Genomic DNA, 21,799 nt, shown 5'->3' on the forward strand with positions numbered 1-21,799 from the left:
CTTAATTCTAAACGGTATGTGTGGAGAAAACCAGGCACTGCTCATCACCAATACAGTCCCAACAGTGAAGCATGGTGGTGGCAGCATCATGCTGTGGGGGTGTTTTTCAGGAACAGGACGACCGGTTGCAATCGAGGGAAAGATTAATGCGGCCAAGTACAGGGATATCCTGGACGAAAACCTTCTCCAGAGTGCTCAGGACCTCAGACTGGGCCAAAGGTTTACCTTCCAACAAGACAATGACCCTAAGCACACAGCTAAAATAACGAAGGAGTGGCTTCACAACAACTCCGTGACTGTTCTTGAATGGCCCAGCCAGAGCCCTGACTTAAACCCAATTGAGCATCTCTGGAGAGACATAAAAATGGCTGTCCACCAACGTTTACCATCCAACCTGACAGAACTGGAGAGGATCTGCAAGGAGGAATGGCAGAGGATCCCCAAATCCAGGTGTGAAAAACTTGTTGCATCTTTCCCAAAAAGACTCATGGCTGTATTAGATCAAAAGGGTGCTTCTACTAAATACTGAGCAAAGGGTCTGAATACTTAGGACCATGTGATATTTCAGTTTTTCTTTGTTAATAAATCTGCAAAAATGTCAACAATTCTGTGTTTTTCTGTCAATATGGGGTGCTGTGTGTACATTAATGAGGAAAAAAAAAAAAAGAACTTAAATGATTTTAGCAAATGGCTGCAATATAACAAAGAGTGAAAAATTTAAGGGGGTCTGAATACTTTCCGTACCCACTGTAAGTTGACATAAGGACTTTAAAATCAATACGATACCTGACAGGGAGCCAGTGCAAAGACTTCAAGACAGGGGTAATATGATCACCAGCCCTGACCCCAGACAGTACTCTAGCAGCCGAATTTTGTGAATATTGAAGTTTGTTGAGTAATGATTTAGATACTCTGGGTATACAGAGTATCTAAGATATTCTGGGGGCCATGAAAGTTTTATGAAAATTATCAAAAATGGCTGGTAACTGTTTTTTAAAGAATGCTGGTGAGGAAAGAGTTAAGGCATAAAGATGCAAAATCAGATTACTTTAGATGCAATATAAGTTTTCAAAATGAATACCAAGACATATGAATAAAGGAACGTGATGCAGAATGTTTACTTGTTAGCAGGTTATGCAGTAACATCATCATTCAACTCTCATTTAATTATGAATGCAGGTTTGGCTATGGCATCAGCACCATTTTGGTGTTAAAAGGGTATCAATCATGCATGAGGCAAAGCTTTTTAAATCCAGAGTTGTGCTTGCAGTGCTGAGCTCTGACACAAACCTCGTCAGCAGTAATCTACGATCTCAGCTAGAGTCTGCCAGCACCGTGTGTTCGCGAGCTGCCTTATTGTTTCATAAATCTTTCATAGTGGCTCACTACTCATCAGAGCTGTACGCTGGAAAACAAAAGTGTACATACTTGGCCTCCAACGCCAAGGCAAACACGCCAGCAGCCTCAGGGGCAGCAGCAGATGTGCCTGAATGACGCAGTGTGCAGTTTCCATACAGATCTGTGGTGGCCTGGAGACAGAGACAGACAAAGAGAAAGTCTTAATTAAACATTAGTGCCAATGATGTCCTAATTGCACTTTCCTTTGAAATTCTAATTCAGGTACTAAATTTGAACTGAATTAGAGGTAGCAAACAGGATGCATAATTCTAGTTTAAATTTAAAATTAAAAAATGCACAAATTCAAATAAATTTAACTGCTTTTTAACTGATTTTAATAATGTTACATATATATAATAATGTATTGTATTAATTATTATACTATAATAATTACAATTTTCATATAGGCTAAAATACATATAATCATCTTAATCATCTAATAAATTTTAATTCTAAATAGAATACTTCCCTACTATATAGTAGGAGAAAAACAGTATGCGATAAGAGTCATATGTCCAAATTCATAAAACAGTAGGTGGAAAAATACCAACTACTTCCGGCAAGATTCTGAAATGTGCATTCGATGGACACTTTACTGTCCTATGGAATGAAAGTAAAGCAACACAACTGATGCTGGTAGATCACAAGACAATGACAGCATGGGGAATGTAGTATGTAGTATGTCTGAACTTTTATATATCGTTTCCATGAAAGGGTGTACATGGTCTGCAACAATGCTTAGGTAGGTGGTACGTGTCAAAGTAACATCCACATGGATGGCAGGACCCAAGGTTTCCCAGCAGAACATTGCCCAAAGCATCACACTGCCTCCTCCGGCTTGCCTTCTTCCCATTGTGCATCATGTGTTCTCCAGGTAAGAGACGCACACGCACCCGGCCATCCACGTGATGTAGAAGAAAACGTGATTCATCAGACCAGGCCACCTTCTTCCATCGCTCCGTGGTCCAGTTCTGATGCTCACGTGTCCACTGTTGGCTCTTTCAGCGGTGGACAGGGGTCAGCATGGCACCCTGACTGGTCTGCAGCTATGCAGCTCCATACGCAACAAACTGTGATGCTCTGTGTATTCTGACACCTTTCTATCAGAACCAGCATTAACTTCTTGAGCAGTTTGAGCTACAGTAGCTCGTCTGTTGGATCGGACCACACGGGCCAGCCTTCAATAAGTCTCAGCCGCCCATGATCCTGTCGCCGGTTCACCACTGTTCCTTCCTTGGACCAGTTTTGATAGATACTGACCACTGCAGACCGGGAACACCCCACAAGAGCTGCAGTTTTGGAGATGCTCTGACACAGTCGTCTAGCCATCACAATTTGGTCCTTGTCAAACTCGCTCAAATCCTTATGCTTGCCCATTTTTCCTGCTTCTAACACATCAACTTTGAGGACAAAATGTTCACTTGCTGCCTAATATATCCACCCACTAACAGGTGCCGTGATGAAGAGATAATCAGTGTTATTCAGTTCAGCTGTCAGTGCTCAGAATGTCATGCCTGATCGGCGTACATATATACACTTACAAATAAAGCAAACAGGTTTGTTACTGTAACTATTTCTTTAAGGAAGGAAAATCAAGTCATTTGTTTGCTGTTAATGGTGTGATATTTCATACTTGTGGGGATTAAATGATTACATTACAAAGCAATTGACTTGATAAGTCCCATCTGGATTTCTTTTATAAGTAATTTTATTTTCTTCTTTAACATGCTACCTTTGGCAGCTTTAGGAAATACATACACAAGATTTATTAACCAACATTTTTCTCAAACAATATGATTTTTATTAAACAGATTAGACCCACATCAAATAAAACACTAAATCATTCCATTTTTGCTTTCATCTCATTGCTTTTAGTAAGGTTTGCTTGCATCAATCCAAATTGGTCACAAGTACAAACATCCATCCATCAAATATGGATGTTTCTTTCATCTCCTGCCTTTGATTGATCATGAAATGCTGGGCAACTCCAACGTCTACATCACCTCAAAGTGTTGTGTTGACGAATAAAGCTTTGAGATTTTGCAGGGTATTCCTAATTGCACTCAGCCAAACCTAGAGTTTTATTACAAGTTCTGTTTGTGGTCAACAGAGTTGGGAAAAATTCAGAATTTAATATTTGGCTTCTATTCAGTTGATGAGTTGGAATGTGAATGACTGGAATTTTCTGAATTGCATTTAAACAAATTTAACAGTCACACAACAGAGGAATTTCAATGGTCCAACACAACAACAGATGGGTATTGCATCACTAGTATCGCAGAAACTACACATTTCCCTTGTAAATGGTATGGTGCATCGGGTTAAACACACCATGGCTGATGTTAATTTTAATTTTAATTTTATGCTAGAAGTATTTTTTTTTTTTTAATTAAGAATTAAAAATAAGTATAATATAATAAATATTAGGAGCCTATTATAAATTAAATATTAGTAAAAAATATTAAATATTAAATATTAATAACTACCCTTTGGAAATTGTTGCACATTTAAAATTGTAACGCAACTGTTCAGTAATAATTCCCCTAATTAATTAAAAATGAAGAACTTGCCATTACTTTTGGTTTCATTATTACCGCTCATTGCTGAATCAGAGTGAAGCGATAAACTGAAACACCAAACCACAGCAACCCTGATCGCCCTGACTGAATCCAGACTGACATGAGGCAATTCCCGCTTTTCCATTGACAGGATCACCTCTGACAGACTAAACACAGTCTTCATCTCAGATCCTTTCTTTGAGTCTGCAGATATACTCTGATTAGGTTCCTAGCTGAATGCATCCCTCCGATTCCATTTTCAAGTCATTGTTCAGACACAAAATGCATGAAACAATTAACTCCCTGTCATTTTATCACTGTCATACTCTGTATTATCTCACTGTGCAATAAGGGATACTTTAAAGCACCTATGAATTGCACACTCTTGAGCACCAAATTGAATCTTGTTGTAAAAATGTCAACATCACAAAACGAGGACAGATATATGCCACAAATCATTACCTTTCACTACGTATTTTAACTTGTTTTTTGTAATAAAAATAAGTAAATAATAGATAAGAATATAATAAAATGGTAATGAAAGAATAAGAAAGAAATAATAAATGGTAATACTGTTGTAATAAATGTCATTATAATAAAACTCATAATAATATGTTGGAATTATACTTCCATTATAATAAAAATCATATATAATCATAAAACATAAAATTATAAACAAATGTAACAATTTACTTCAAGGCTTTCTGTACAATGCATTATAAAGGTATTATAATGCATTTCATCTTTTCATAAATAATTAAAATGTATTATAATATTTGCAGATTCCTTGTATCTGAAATTGGTTGTCATGTGTTTTAATGCATTATACTTTCTAAAGGTGTAACAATGAATATTAATGTACTATAATGAATTATAACTCTGGGTTGTCTAGAGATCATACAAAGCATTATAAGGTGCATTACAAAGTGTAATACTTTTATAATGCATTATACACCGATCAGGCATAACATTAAGACCACCTTCCAAATATTGTGTTGGTCCCTCTTTTGCTGCCAAAACAGCCCTGACCCGTCGAGGCATGGACTCCTCTAGACCCCTGAAGGTGTGCTGTGGTATCTGACACCAAGATGTTAGCAGCAGATCCTTTAAGTCCTGTAAGATGTGAGGTGGAGCCTCCATGGATCGGACTTGTTTGTTCAGCACATCCCACAGATGCTCCATTGGATTGAGATCTGGGGAATTTGGAGGCCAAGTCAACACCTCAAACTCGTTGTTGTGCTCCTCAAACCATTCCTGAACCATTTTTGCTTTGTGGCAGGAGCATTATCCTGCTAAAAGAGGCCACAGCCACCAGGGAATGGTACTGACCACTGCAGACCGGGAACACTTCACAAGAGCTGCAGTTTTGGAGATGCTCTGACCCAGTCGTTTAGCCATCACAATCTGGCCCTTGTCAAACTCGCTCAAATCCTTACGCTTGCCCATTTTTCCTGCTTCTAACACCAAGGGCCCTATTTTAACGATCTGAAACGCAAGTGTCAAAGCGCAAAGCGCAAGTAACTTTGTGGGCGGGTCTCGGCGCTGTTGCTATTTTCCCGGCGGGATAAATGGCTCTTGCGCCCGGCGCAAATCTAAAATGGGTTGGTCTGAAGTAGCTTCATTATTCATAGGTGTGGTTTGGGCGTAACGTGAAATAAACCAATCAGAGTGTCATCTCCCATTCCCTTTAAGAGCGAGATGCGCTCGCGCCATGGCGGATTGCTATTTACATTGCGTACACGCGATGAGTCAGTTATTATATATGTGTGTGTGTGTGTATTGGCACGATTGTTCAATTAATTAGCCAATTTCGTTCATCATTATAAGTAGTAATAGGCTGAATTGAAAATAGGTAGCCTAATTCTAATACACGCAATGACTATTCATCATTACATTTTTATATTTATGTACACAATAATATTCTTTTACACTGTAATCCTTTTGTTTTTAATATTTGGCATGTTTGTGTGATGCGCATCCCTGTGTGTAATAAGCAAAGTCAACGCGCACTGTGGACGCGCCCAGAGGCGCAGTTTCTACCAACGCGCTCTAACAAAAAAATATTGCGCCATTGACTTTAGACCAGGTTTGAGTTGGTCTATGGGCCTGAACACACCTCCTTTTTTGCGCTGAACCGCCCAGGGAGCGCAAGTTCATTCACTAGTTTAGCGACGTGCTTCTGTGGAGGGAAAAGCGCGCTTTGTGCGGGTGCAAAATAGGAATGACACATGCGTCGGTGTACAAAGTCAATTGCGCTGGGTGCAAGATAGGGCCCAAAATGTTCACTTGCTGCCTAATATATCCACCCACTAACAGGTGCCGTGATGAAGAGATGATCAGTGTTATTCACTTCACTTGTCAGTGCTCATAATGTCATGCCTGATCGGTGTCTTTAAGTAAAGTGTTACCACAATGGTTTTTAGATTTAAAGAAAAAAAAAATGTTTTTGGAAAAATAGCTTTGTTATTGTTTGTTATAGTTAAGCAAATCATTATTTAGGATTGAGTCGGTGCTCCTCACTTCATAACCCAAATCCTGTAGGAATCACTGATGGGTACACACACACAAACAAACAAACACGCACACACTCACCACGCCAGCTTCAGGGTTTCGTTTACGGCCATTGCTGAAGGTGGAGGCAAGAGTGGAGGAGCAGCTTTCATCATAGAGCGCTGTGCGTCCGTCATTGATGGCTGAGTTAATAGAGATGGTCCACATGCTGGAGGCGTATCCGTCGCAGTTACAGTCGTCATAGCTACCACCGTCTCCGGAGGCCCACACATAGATGCTGCCTTTCCCACCTCGGCCCTGTTGGACACACAAATCGGCGCGATTACGACCCGTACTCGCACCTGCTGCAGCTCAATAAGGGGCAGTCAACTCTCTGTGATTTTTTTCTTTAAGAGCTTTTGAGATTCACTCCATTTATCATAAAAATTACACTCACATAACCAGAAGTAATTGAACAGCGACATCAGAGAGGCGTTTCAAGACCTTTTAAAGACTACAAGCTCTCTTCTGAGTGTCGCTGATTCAGGCAGAGGCATTGTGTTTAAGGTTCTTGTCTGAACATATAATTTTGATGCTTTTAGCTGAATGCAAGAGCGTTCTTTTCTTTAGGCTTTGGGTTTTATAGTGGCAGGCACCTGACAGGAGGAAATTTGTACAGTGCAATTGTGATCTTAAAAGGGTGCTTGATTGTTGTTATTTGAACAGTACGTGGTTATTTTACTGATTACGGTCCTTTGAGACCTCTGGACACCAGCAGCTTTGGGGTAAACAAATAAGAAAATAAGATGGTGTCTTTAAATTCTGCAGTCGCTAGAGAAAATCTCTGAATTTTGACTTTATTTTCTGATAATTGAGGCTTTAAATCAAAATGACTCATTCAGCTTCTAATAACCCCAATGTGACTTGTCAAGTGACTAATAAAGCTGAATTGATGCAGTTTGCAATATCTGCTAATATGAGAAATGAAGTCTCAACTGTGTAATACAATAAAGTCACAGACTCCATGTTTAATACATTGCAATTGTAAAAACAATTTAGACTTTATCAACATCTAAGCTACAGTATGCTAAGGTGTTATTAGAGCAGAGGAAGCATCGGGGACCAATAACACATCTGATTCACCCAGGCTCACTGGAAAAAAACCTGCTTCTTGCAAGTTTCGTGACACTTTCAAATCAAAATGTCCAGTGAGTGCTGTTAAAAGTGTGTTCAGTTTTCCCCGAAACAGATGAACCTGAATCTGACAATGCTTTAGTATGTGGGTTGTTGCACATAAAACTGCAGTTTGGAAATTAAATGTCAGGTTTGCGATTGTAAATAACGTAGCGTCTACGCTAAACCCTACCCTAAACATAGAATTATCAAAAGCAAACATGAGATTAAAAAAGGCCTTTTTCTGAAGCAACCATGACATTTTAGCTTAATTCATTTTAGCTTAGTTTTATCATGACTGTACCAGGTGAGCTCCTGAGCAAGTTTACTATGCCAGAAAAGCCAAACCTATGGAGCTGCAAATGTCAAAAAAAAAAATTAGTTTACAAGTTATGCACTAAGGTAGAAATATTTTGAAGTCAAAACATGGTATTGTGCAAGTAAGCATGCAAAAATAAATATTTATTAGTTGACAATCTGCTCTTGTAATCATAATTTGTGTAAAAATGAAAAAAAAAAAAAAAAAAAAAAAAAAAGTTGGTGATGTTTTACTGCCAAGAGTGTTAATTTCTGCTGGAAAAAAAAAAAAAAAAGTAGATAGAGGCATGTTTTTCCAGTTGCGTTGCATTGTGCCAACATTTAGAGGCACCTATTCAAGCAAGTGTCTATCAATATCAATTTTACATTTGCAGTGCCTTGTTTTGGGGTGTCAGACATCTAAGTGCACTGGCTTCATTGGTCTAGATCCTTTTTACACATCCCTTGACTGATTAAATTAATATTCTGGTGCTCATTTTAGTGAACATAACCCTCTCCAATCTCTCTCTTTCTTTCTTATTTCTCTTCCTCTCACACTTTTTATGAATGGAGACCCATCAGCTGAACTCTGGAACAATTAACTAAAACAAACGATTGAGCTTTAAGCACTGCTGGTTTTGTAACAAGCTCTGTTTAGTGTGAGACAGAGAAAATTCCTTCCGGACAAATGAAGGAACATTTGGTCAAAGAGCAGGAACAGAAGCGTCTGTGCAGCTATTCACAGAATGCAGTGTCATGACATTGACTTCATTATGGAAATATGGTTATGGGTGGTTTCTAGCACACTGCTGTGTGGTTTCTTCTAAGTCCTTATGATATTCTGCTCTCTAGATGTGACTCAGGGTCCCTCCTTTAATGGCAAAAAGCACTTTTTTTCAGAAAATGACTGATCGTCTCACTAGAGAAGACCCTTATTTGTCGACTGGGCGTCGTGTGGAACCCTTTAAAGCTGCCTAAATATAGATTTTGGACTGTCAAAAATGGAATACGGTGATCTACGTTCACATGCATTATGGGGGAAAATCCTGGAATGCCTGAAGAAACAAAATTATATAAATCTTGCCCTGGGGGTGAGTAAATCATCTAAAAACTTTCATTTTTGATTGAACTATTCCTTTAAATTGAGTTGCCTTATATGTGTAATACTCATTATGTATTTAATCATTTCGACTACACTGAAACAAATGTATTAATTAATAAATTTGACAGTTAATTACAAAGAAACGGCAAATAAAACAATGAATTAAATGTGAAATATCGAAGTAGAAAGACTGAAACAATGTTTTCTTGTAAAATGTACCACAATAATCTGTTTTAGACAGACATGGATTCTAGAGTTTTAAACAGTCTCTTTCTTGTACTCTGTAATTACACATATTTTGTGCATAATCGCGCCATGTTACAAGGTCATGACACTGAAAGACTGGATATATCACTGCAAAACAAATTGTTATAGAAATTTTCACAATTAATTACGAAGAAATGGCAAATGAAACATTGAATTAAACAGAGTTTTAAGAAGGCAGAAAGAATATTTTCTTGTAAAACATACTCCAATAATCTTTGTTTATTGCAATATTAGCAATATTAGTATCCACAGTTTTTGACTGACAAGACATTATGCTTATATTAAACCCAGAGCATTCCTTTAAGCTATGACCAGCATCAAAACCACAATGCTGAACTGTATCTGGCATTTCATTAGCACTCTCTGTGGAATCCTACATATAAATACAAATGAAGTGTTTGCCATCTGACCCTTAAAATTATTAAACAGCGTTCCGTATTACTCCCAGGCTCAACCTCAGTCCTCTCTCACTGCAATGAGAACGCCTGGGGGACAGACGGAGTCTTCACCCATCACTGCTATTCTTGTCCAATCTGATTTCAATTGCAAAAGGGCTGTTCAAAACACACAGAGATTACTTTGTGCGATGCCTCGTCTTGACAGGTGGGTCACCCTCATAAATCCTGCTCAGCAGAAGAATGCTCAGCTCCATTTATACCCATAAGCTGAGGCAATTTGTGAAGGCACCAGTCACGGGCAGGGGATGTGCAACTAAATGACATGTATAGTGTGAAGCAACAAGACTTTGCAAGGTTGACAACTGACATACTGTATGTTAGAGAATCTTGGATGGGGGTGGTTTGAAAAAATTATATATATATATATTGTAATTTTGGTAGCACTTTATTTGGTTACACTTTATTTTACAGTGCCGTAGTTACATTGTAATTACTCAAATAAGTACTGAGCACTATTAATAAACTACATGTACTTACTATAGAGTTACAGTTAGGGTTAGGGTTTGGTTTAGGGTTAGTTACTTGTAATTATGCATAATTTACTGTTATTACTATAGTAAGTACATGTAATAACATGTAACTACAGCACTGTAAATAAAGTATTATTTGACAGTGATGTTCCACATGTACATACTTATTATAGTGATTACAATAACTGTGTAATAACTAGGTACTAACCCTGAACCTACCCTTAAACCTAACCTTAACCCATGTAGTTGCCTTATATTACCCAGTATTTTATTAGGAGAGAACGCTGTAAGTACATGTAAGCGCACATACTGTAAAACAAAGTGCAACCGTAATTTTAATGGTAAAGACTGTAAAAATGCTATGGTAAAAACTTTATGGTAAGTTCCCGTTGAAAAACAGTAATAGATCTAATGAGACATTTGATGTAATTTTACAGTAAAATACTGTTAAATGTAAAGTTTTTGAAAGTGATAAAGAACAAGTCACATTATAATTTACATTGACAAAACGTAAATTGACATTTCCAAAATTCTCTGTGTGACACTTCATATTTGATGGGTTTCATTGAAATATCTCTGTTTCTTCTTAGTTTTTTTTCTTATCAGTTATGTACGGTTTTATGCTACATCTTATGTTGTTAGATGAATGTTTATTGCATTATTTTAGTGCCATGTGTGTTACCATGATGGTGTTTTATATTTCTGTGTATGACACTGTGATGAACTTTACTGTCAATTTAAGCTCAATCTTGCTAATATATACATATATATTAAAGTTTTGGTAATTACAGCTGCGTTTTTTATTTCACTTTGATAACATCTGCATAATATTTTCATATTTTGAATTGTGGGATCCTGGGATATTGGGATATATGGGGATATTTACTTATGGAAATGCAAATTCTAGTTCTATTAGTTAATCTGGTTTTATATTGAAGCTGAATCTCTGAATACACTGATATTTTCAGAACTGCACAATTATTTGCCACGGTGGCTGGTGTTACAGTTGATCTAAAGTGGCAGAGGACTCTGAACTCCAGGTTTTTATCTGATTGGACCAGATGTTACAATTCTGTACCTGTCTATTTTTTCTTCTCTTTTTTTTTTCTCCACAGCACCAGGTGATTCATGAGGGAATCACTTTGGCTATGCTGCAAGAAAACTCTTTTGCCTTTAAACAGGACTGCATTAGCTTAGGTACCTTATTGACTCCATCTGCCATGGCCTGCAGGGTGAGCTCACGAGGGCCGTCCACCGTTTTGCCGTCATCGGTGGGACCCCAGCTGGCGCTGTAGATGTCGATAACCTGTGGCATGTGGCTGATGGAAGAGGCCTCAATGATGTCCGTCATGAATGGCTGGTCCAGCATACGAATACCTGCACAAATGGCAAGACTGAGAACATGGGAACAACAGGAAAACCCTTGATGCCACTCCAGCCATCATGATCAGTGATAATTGGAGGGGTGAGAGGGTATGAGATTCATTGGTGACATATGGAAGAGGAAGCAGAAGATAATTGCTTTGGTTCTGCATCAAGCACTTCACAAGTTTTAACCTTAATTTTGCTTCTGTCTCTCTCTCTCTTCTGACTGACTTGCAAAAAAGAAGAAAATGAACTTCCATGCTGGTCTAGCTGGTGAACTAGCATGCAATGCTTAGCTACTCTAGCCCCATATACATATACCCATATACCCCGATATACTAACTGCACAATTCTTTTTCAGGGGTAAAAAGAAGTAAGAACTTAGCAAACATCCCGAAGACGTTCACTCTGCTGAGAGCGACATTTAGATGAATATGTAAAATATGAGCTGCGCTTTTCTCTCAATAACAAACAAACACAACAAAAATGTCAGCGGTGAGAAAACAGCAGTTCAGAAAGCATCTGATCACAGTGATCTGGACATGTTTGCACCAGCTCTGCAATTTAGTTCATTTATACAGCACTTTACCAGCCGGAGCTGGTAAACCCCTTTTCCTTTTCCGGAAAGTTCATTTTGGCAAGCTGTTTCGAACTCAAAACAAACTTCTTTTGTCCAAACTTTGTTCGAAATTACATCACACCAGTTTGTTCTTTGAGTTCACTTGAGATATTAAAGCTGGGCAACCAGCATGATCATTCTGGAGAAGCTGATTGACCAAGGCAGTCTTGCTAGTTAAGCAGTCTGATGGGGACACCAGCATCCTGTGATGTGGACCAATAATGCAACTTATGCTGGTAACCTGCAGATCTTTTCAACAGGCAAAATGAGAAGCACAATCTCTGTCTTTTCATATAGTATCTGCACACGTTTAAGCCTGAAGCTCTGTATGAATGCACTCTAAAAATACCATTGTAATGTAAAATAAGACATCAAACACACGTGAGATCTACTGACCTCTTCCTGGAAGGTGATTAGAAAACCTCCCAAGAACTGAAGTGGTGAGACTAAACACAAACAATGTATGTGTGCTTTTGTGAAGGACAAAAGCTAAACAGAAGATATTCACATGGCTATTAGTTACTCTCCTTTACTTGTGTGACCTTTTGAAAAGGAAAAAAAATCAATGTGCTGCAGAGCGTAAATTATGTTTTTATTGATGCTGATGTTTGTGCTGGATGCTGGATATTGTGAAAGAGGGGAAGGGTAGAAGTTATCAATTTGATCAAGGTCTGATTTTCAATTAGGCTAAGAAACAAAGGTAATCATAGTCATTCAAGGTAATTTATCATATTTATTGACTGCACAGAACAAACCTGATAAAACAAAAATGCATATAAATATTTTAAATAAAACAATGTCTTGAATTTTGATAGTATCTGAACACATTAATATGAATACTGTTTCTTAATTTGATTGGCTTCCTGATTGTAATTTGAAACATGCATTTGTGTAAAGCTGCATTGAAACTTTTCACTTATTGTGAAAAGTGCTATTAAAATTGAATTGAATTGTATACATGAATTTGTATGTACCATGTGCTCTGGGATTTATGTTCTTTGTATTATTAGGCTAGTTTGAGAAGAAACTTCTTCTCAAAAGACCAGTTGTTGTCACGCTGACATGAGCCTAAACTGTCTTGCGACAGCGAGATGGTCACAGTTTTTAGAGCCAAGCCCTAAAGTTGCTCTACTTCAGGGGTATCCAAACCTACTCCTGGAGGACCTCTGTCCTGCAGAGTTTAGCTCCAGGTCTTCAGAATTTGCCAGAAACTTCCAGTCAAGTGTGTTGGTTGGAGTTGGAACTAATCTCTGCAGTACGTTGCCCCTCCAGGAGCAGGATTGGACACCCCTTCTCTACACTAAACTACTGACGTGACAGCACTTATTAGCTTACTGTAAAGTATGGGGGGGGGGACTATGGAAGTCAATGGGGTCAATCAACTGTTGGGTGACCCATATTCTTCCAAATATCTTCTTTTGTGTTCAGCAGAAGAAAGAAACTCATACATTTTTGGAGGGTGAGAACTTGAGGGTGAGTAAATAATGACAGAATTTTAATTTTTGGGCGAACTATCCCTTTAAGAGACTGCTCCTGAAGCCCCAAAACATATAAAAAGAAACAAAACCACCAGCGTTAGGATACCTGGGACCACTGGACTTGTGAACACCAGACTTGGGTGACCTGAGACCACCCGATTTAGGAACACAGGACTTGGAACCACCAGACTTGGGACCACTGAACTTGGGATCATCGAACAGTGGAAAACTGGACTGGAGAGACTTGGGACCACTAGACTTGGGACCAACAGACTTAGGAGACCTGAGACCACCAGGTTTGGGAACACTGGACTTATAACCACCAGACTTGGGATCACTGAACTTGGGATCATTGAACGGGGAAAACTGGACTTGAGAGACTTGGGACCACTAGACTTGGGACCACCAGACTTAGGAGACCTGAGACCACCAGGTTTGGGAACACTGGACTTGGAACCATCAGACTTGGGATCACTGAACTTGGGATCATTGAATGGGGGAAAACTGGAGTTGAGAGACTTGGGACCACCAGACTTGGGAGACCTGAGACCACAAGGTTTGAGAACACTGGACTTGGAACCATCAGACTTGGGATCACTGAACTTGGGATCATTGAACGGGGGAAAACTGGGCTTGAGAGACTTGGGGCCACCATACTTAGGAGACCTGAGACCACCAGGTTTGGAAACACTGGACTTGGGATCACTGAACTTGGGATCATTGAACGGGGAAAACTGGACTTGAGAGACTTGGGACCACTAGACTTGGGACCACCAGACTTAGGAGACCTGAGACCACCAGGTTTGGGAACACTGGACTTGGAACCATCAGACTTGGGATCACTGAACTTGGGATCATTGAACAGGGGAAAACTGGACTTGAGAGACTTGGGACCACCAGACTTAGGAGACCTGAGACCACAAGGTTTGAGAACACTGGACTTGGAACCATCAGACTTGGGATCACTGAACTTGGGATCATTGAACAGGGGAAAACTGGGCTTGAGAGACTTGGGGCCACTATACTTAGGAGACCTGAGACCACCAGGTTTGGAAACACTGGACTTGGAACCACCAGACTTGATGGCCCCCAAACATACATTGTGCTACAAGTAACTTTGCAAGTACGTCAGATTATTCTACCAACCTTATCCTAACAGTCTACTAATACTCTAAGGAGAGTTTATTGACATGTAGGTGCAAAGATAGTTAGTAAAATGTCTAAAGTGGAACTTTCTAAAGTAACTGGAACTTTAAAGTTATTATGAGGTAATCACTGCACAAAACCTATCAGAAACGTACCTGCTACCTTGGAGTTGTAGGCCACGCCCACCCCACATATGTTGTTGTTAGAAACTGCAGACACCTCACCAGCACACCTGGTTCCATGACTGAAAGAAAAACATTCAGAGATGTCTAGAGTTATATATTTCTCAATGATTTACATGATATAACAATTAAATTAAAAACTATTAAATATCCCTTTTGAGTAAGTGTTGCTCATATTGGGGGGATGTGGAGCAGCAGCTCATTTGCATTTAAAGATACATGCATGAAAACAGCAAAAGATAAAAATAAAGGGGCATAATAGGTCCCCTTTAAAAGTAAATTAAGTCATTGATGTTGAACCTTGCTCTACTTAAATAACAACCCCTAAATATACAAGACAAGCTTCTAAAAGGTTCTCTAGATCAGAAAATCCTCAGGAAGATCCCCGGCATGAAGCACAGCAATGAGTCCCTCCTCTCTTCCACTCAGACAGACATCACTTCTATTTATATATATATATAAGCGTCTGATTATGCTGTGAGTCTGCAGCTCAGATAATATTACTGCTGCTCTCACCACACGCCCCAGCATGCTTCACACCCGCAACGATCGCTGGAAAAACAGAAGAGGCACTTGTCGTCTTTCTATTAGATTGTATCTGTCCTTGATGCACACTGTAAAAATATCAATTATGACAAGGTTTAACCTTAATATCTTTCTACAAAATCAATGCAGGTTACGTCATTTTCTGTGGTAACCATGGACCTGCACAACTAAAATCGGCTAGTCTGAGGGTTGCCTGAAAGACTATTCGGTTTTAAGAAAGCCCTGTATAAGGCTAGTTTCAGGGTCACCTGACCTCGATCTGACATGTTTTTACAGGGGTGTTTATCAAATCTTGCATCTAAAGTCTTATCATAATTGTAGCAATATTTTAGGTTTCAATACAGAAAATGTTTAATGTTTTATAATCAATGATTATATTAGTATGGGTTCTCAACCAGAAAGGCACACATATATTAACACAAAACATGGCATACAAAACACGGTATATGAATGACAGTTGTCGTTTAACTACATATGTAAGAATTTCCCATAAAAGCACAGCAGCTAGTAGCCAGAATCATGCAGTAAATTTGCATTTTTTACTTTGTGTGTGGTATAGCAATAGTCTTTGAAGGTGTGATAGTTTGATGGGGGTCTCTGAGCAGTGCAGCACGGCAACAGAAGGCTTGCCAATCTTCAATGACCTTCCTCCCGTAGGGCACCTTCTGTCCAAACATACATATGCAGGAGAAATATCTCACCACACACTCATGAAAGCGTAGGCTGCCTGCTGCACAAATTTCCACAATAAACAGCTTTGCATCCAAGCCAAGAAAACATCTTACAACATACTTTGTTGTTTTTGATATATTTCAGTTTCGAACTATTTCATAGCAAGGAATTCAGGGTCTCTTGTGATTTTATTGCTCTGGGCCCTCATCTTTTTAATAAGGTTCATTAGACTAGTGGGTAACATTTTACATTAAGGGTACATAAATAATCATGTACTAATGCCTGAATCAATACTTTATTAATACTGAATTCAACATGAGCAAATGGTTATTGAAGGCATGAACTAATCATGAACCAAAAGAAAAGAAAGCACTTAGAAACTCCTAAGCACATATGTGAATGCAAATGCTTTTAGCTGCAAGCTCAATTTTGTGTGCCACTCTGTTACGACTTTGTGTGGAACTGACCCTTCGTCGGAAGTTTGACTGACAAGCGATCTAACCAATCATAACCAGTGTTGGTTACTAGTAACGCGTTACTGTAACGCAGTTACTTTTGACAGTAACTAATACTGTAACGCATTACTTTTTAAATAAATTAACTCCGTTACCGTTACCATATGGTGCATTGTGCGTTACTTTTTAAATTAATTAATTTTGGCTTTAGTGTAGCCTCCAGCCTATCCTGTTTACAGCAGCGACGCATTGTAGGATTGGTGGAGCAAGACGAGTTTCTCAAAGTGGAAATATGCTCATTATTTCACTTTAGTTGAGCATAAAGACAAAAACCTTTTAGTCAAATGTAAACTGTGTCTTTCTGGTTCGAAGGTCCTATCTACTGCGATAAAATGTGACATGCTGGATCGAAAATATGTGAAATAAGTTTTTCTAGTCGACTAGTAGCTGTTCATTTAAGCCATTAGTTGACTAATCACATTTATATTAATTTAATTTCTTAAATACTGGAGAGAATAAACTAATAATGAGCGTTTATGTAATATAGGCTATGCACTCAAGCGCACGCTTGTTTAATTGTTTAATTGTTTATTGTTTAATTGTTTATTAATAAAGTAATGTTTTCTGAATCAGTGTCGGCTGCAAAGATGAAGTTGACATTGTTGACTCTCATCATCTCCACATATACTGGACGCGCTTAGAGAGAAAATGCACATTTCATTCGGATTCTTTTCGTTTTTAATTATTTCATTTTAAAGCAGATATTTCAAGCTTTCTATAGATATATTAACCTATACGCTGAGTTTCGGTTCATTTAGCCTATAAGTCGCGCTCCAGTTCACGCGCCGATCGCCTGCTATATTTGCTTCTTATTTATTAAATCCAGGCAATTGTTGTGATGAAACATTGATTAAAATTAAGATACAATTTTTACAAAACAAAATTCACTTTAAAGAGAGGCTTTCTATAAAACAAAACTTAATGAAGTGGTCAAAATCATGTCTGACCCACTCCATGACTATATATTGCGCATCTTATGATACATCTTACTCATGCTGTTCACTTTTCATAAATAAATGAATTTAAAACATAACATAGGACTATTTATTTATTACATATATATGAAACTACATTTTCTTTAATGACAGTACAGAGAAATTTCATAAACAAGAGCGGATCATGAGTCACGAGTCGGATCAAGAATTATTTATTCTTAGACTTATATTTAATAATGGGGGCATTCAAGTTATTTGACATATATATATATATTTTTTTTAAAGTAACGCAATACTTACTTTCCCTGGTAATTAGTTACTTTTATAATGCTGTAACTCAGTTACTAACTCTGTTACTATTTGTGAGAAGTAACTAGTAACTATAACTAATTACTTTTTTAAAGTAACGTGCCCAACACTAATCATAACACCCAATCTGCCATTTTGTCCGACAAAGCAGTCAGGAGTTAGAAGATTAACCTCAGTGGACTTGAACTTGAAAAATGGCGTGCATTTACATCTTTCAGCGTTTTAAACAACATTCCTTCTCATGTTCATTCATGATGCTATAAATGAACTAGTAGGAAGAGATGATCGGTTCACGAGCCGCTTAAGCTGAGGCGCTACAGCGATCTGTCACGACACATTAAAGGTCCCGTTTTTCGTGGGTTTTTTGAAGCTTTGATTGTGTTTATAGTCTGCAATATAACATGTGTTCATGTTTCGCGTGTAAAAAAACACAGTATTTTTCACATAATTTACTTATCTGTATACCGCTGTTTCCACTGTCATAAAAACGGGCTGATGACTTCCTTGTTCTATGAAGTCCCTCCTTCAGAAATACGTAACGAGTTCTGATTGTGCCAGCGGTTCCTGTGTTGTGATTCGACAGCAGCTTAGCGAACCTTGCCCGGAAAGGTCACGCCTCTTACCATAACGTGGAGATGCACGCGCTCAGTGTTATTGTGAACATAGTTTTACATGTGGATTATAATTTTCGGGAACCGAGTTAAACATAAATTGTAACCATTGATCTCTAAGTACAGCGTCCCTGGGAAGGCCAAACAAAGGTGATTGGACTGCGGGATGAAAATAACAGTGTTTCGACGACATGGCGACAAACACACTCTACAAACGCAACTCTTGTGTATTCCTGTGGGCGGAGGTTAGTCAAAAAACTGTTTTAGTGACGTCATTAAAGAAGGAAGTAGAGGGATGTAGTCCAAACTGGCCGTTCGATGTAGGCGACTTCTGTTAAATAAAATATCTCGCTTGGCATTGAACTTTGAGCTTTAAAATTTTACAGATTTTATTTATACTCTAACAACAACATTACACACTAACTAAAGTTTGAAACATGGGATCACGAAGAACGGGACCTTTAAAGAGCCACAAAACTGTTTTTATTGTTAGAATTTCTTACAAAATTACACAATTTGAAAGTTGGGACTTTGTTCAATATCATAAGTAACCTGTTCTGTCTTGTCTGTCGACGTGTTGTCAGTGTCCTCTTTGCTCCGCAATGTATTTTTCACTCTGTGTGGTGTGACAGCGCCATGGCTTGTCGGACAAAGCAACAGTAACTAAGGGGGCGGGTTTTTGCAAAGGGTCAACTGCATTACAAAAAGCTCAATTTTGTGTGCCACTGCTTTACGAAAAGCTCGGTTTTGTGTGGAACTCCGGTACAAAACGTACAGAGCGCGCACGCGTATGTTACACCGGACCGTATTGAATGATGAGATTTGTGTTTCTTTTCCAAACAGCTCCCTCCCTCACATAGACATCTCTCATTTGTTCTGTTTCAGAATGCACAGCAGAGAGGAGGATCAAATGATTTATTCAGCGAGACTGGAGGAAAACGTTGATTCAAGTATTAAAACTACTTGCATCACACAGAGCATTAATGAATGTTATTGTAATGTAAAATCTATTTTCTAAGAATCCTTGATTGGTCCTACTGGAGCTCCCAATGATAAAACACAACACAAAATGATGGCACAATTTTCCTCTTAATCTTCACCTCTGGGTGGTTTTGGTCAGTCCTACATTGCTCTGATAAGAGCGTAGAAGGAAAGACTCTGTGGAAATTGCGCTGTGGCACGACTGCTGTGTTAATGCAGCTGGGCTGAGAGCCAGTGAGAGATGACTTAATGGGGTTACGTGTAAGGAAAATCAATACAGAGAGGCAAGGAGTCCTTCATCCAACCACTGCTAAGAAACGCAGTTGCAGGTCAATGCACTGCCTGCCTACTAGGGGTGAGCGGCAGGAGCAAAATCTTTTATGAGTAGTTTTATATCTTATATGGTATGCAGTGTACACAACCATTCAAAATTTGGGGTCAGTAGGATTTTCTCTCTTTCAAGAGATTAATACTTTTTTCAGAAAAGATACAGAAAAATTGACAGTAAAGGCATTTATAATGTTACAAAAGATTTCTATTTTAAAATAAACATTGCTCTTTTGAACTTTCTATTCATAAAGGAACCCTGAAGATACCTGTGGCATTGCGTCTATAAGCTTTGCATTGTGTACACTCTGTATTTTCACATTTCTGCATGTTTCTTGCTACTTTCACATGGAAATAACAATATCTGTGCTGGCCACTGATATCCACTCTAACAACTACAGATGTACACATCAAAATATGGTCACACATACTGTCATACTGAAAAGCACCTGCGAGAAACAGAGGCGAGCCGCTGACACGGAGCTCATTACCTGTTAAACCAGTCGTCCGTGTAGCGAGGGTAAGGGAACGGGTCGTTGCTACTGAAGTCAAAGCTGGCTTCTGCGTTCTGGAATATCAACAAGAAATAAAGTATCCGTCATCAAGCTTCACAGACTCATGAAATAGTGCCAATTATGTCAAAACAAACAATGAGCTTCATTTCAATAATTAGTCATTCGTTATTTAGAAACCATCACTGGAATTCCCATTGTGCTCATCCCTCTGTGTGTTTTGAGTTGCCCCTCATTAAGCATTCGTCTAGCTATTTGTTAATTAACTATCCACCCACTTTCAGAGGTAACACTGCGGGAAACACAACACTGACACCTGAATTATGAGAGGAACTTCATTCTGGTCTGGTGAAAACTTGCAGAGAAATGAAGTATAAGATGAGGAAGAAAAGGTTGGTGTGGGTGGTATGACCAAAATCTAATAGGAGTCATTTTGTCAGTTATGATATATATCACGATATACAGGAAATTCAATGATCAAAAATTGTGTAATTCTTTTTTCTTTTTTTTGAAAAATTAATATTTTTTTCATTTTTTAAAGAAGTCTCTTCTGCTCACCAACGCTGCATATATTTGATGAAAAATACTATGTGAAATGTGAAATATTATTAAAATTTAAAATAGCTGTTTTCTATGTAAATATGGTGTAAAGAGTAATTTATTCCTGTGATCAAAGCTGAATTTTCAGCATCACTGCAGTCTTCAGTGCCACATGATCCTATAGAAATCATTATTAATGGTGCTAAATTATTAATAGTGGTTCTTATGTTGAAAAAAGTTTTTGCTACTTAATAGTTTTGTGAAAAATAATTCAGGAATATTTGATGAATATTTTTGAACAAATGCCCTCTTCAGAGCGGAACCAGGCAGAACCGTCTGGAGAACCTTCCTCGTGCTCATCAATGGCTTTTCTCACCATGGTCCTGCCAACCAGACCCGCTCTTTCATTATCCACAGCATTCATTACCCAGAGAGGCCTGAGCGTGGCCTTCATTAGGCCAGAGTTGAAAAGATGGTTCACTTGGGTAGTCAAAGGCTCCAGGCTGATGAGGATGCAGCCTGGCATTTACCAGCGTGACTCAGTGGGAGACAAAAGGGAGGCCTTTCGTTCCCGAGACCCGGCTTAATGACGTGTTTGGAGCAGGTAACTGGGAGGATGGAATGGCTTGGAGGTTTTCATGACAATGGACCCTCAAAAATGAGATTCACTGGTTCATCCAAATTCAGCTGGTCTCCTAGTGGAACCATCGGTGAGTTATATGATTATGACAAAGTATAACAACAATTTTATGCAGTTATTGTTCTGACCATAAACTCATTGTTAACTATTAAGAAAAGCCAAATGCATGCAATGTGAAATCCCTTCTTGACTGGTAGAGAGTTAAGCC

At 38.6% G+C, this 21,799-nt stretch overlaps 1 protein-coding gene across 1 annotated transcript in view; it reads right to left on the reverse strand.

The window, feature by feature from the left end:
- The window catches only part of pcsk2 (proprotein convertase subtilisin/kexin type 2), a 65,581-nt gene that overhangs the window by 17,851 nt on the left and 25,931 nt on the right, over positions 1–21,799 (reverse strand). The window contains exons 6-10 of the mRNA XM_048205933.1: positions 20,391–20,467; positions 14,977–15,065; positions 11,415–11,590; positions 6,549–6,764; positions 1,429–1,529 (exon numbers count right to left, since the gene is read on the reverse strand). Coding sequence (XP_048061890.1) covers positions 1,429–1,529; positions 6,549–6,764; positions 11,415–11,590; positions 14,977–15,065; positions 20,391–20,467 — 659 coding nt within the window. The remainder of the gene's footprint in view (positions 1–1,428; positions 1,530–6,548; positions 6,765–11,414; positions 11,591–14,976; positions 15,066–20,390; positions 20,468–21,799) is intronic.

This window comes from Megalobrama amblycephala, linkage group LG10 (assembly GCF_018812025.1).
Source record: "Megalobrama amblycephala isolate DHTTF-2021 linkage group LG10, ASM1881202v1, whole genome shotgun sequence".
NCBI lineage: Eukaryota > Metazoa > Chordata > Actinopteri > Cypriniformes > Xenocyprididae > Megalobrama > Megalobrama amblycephala.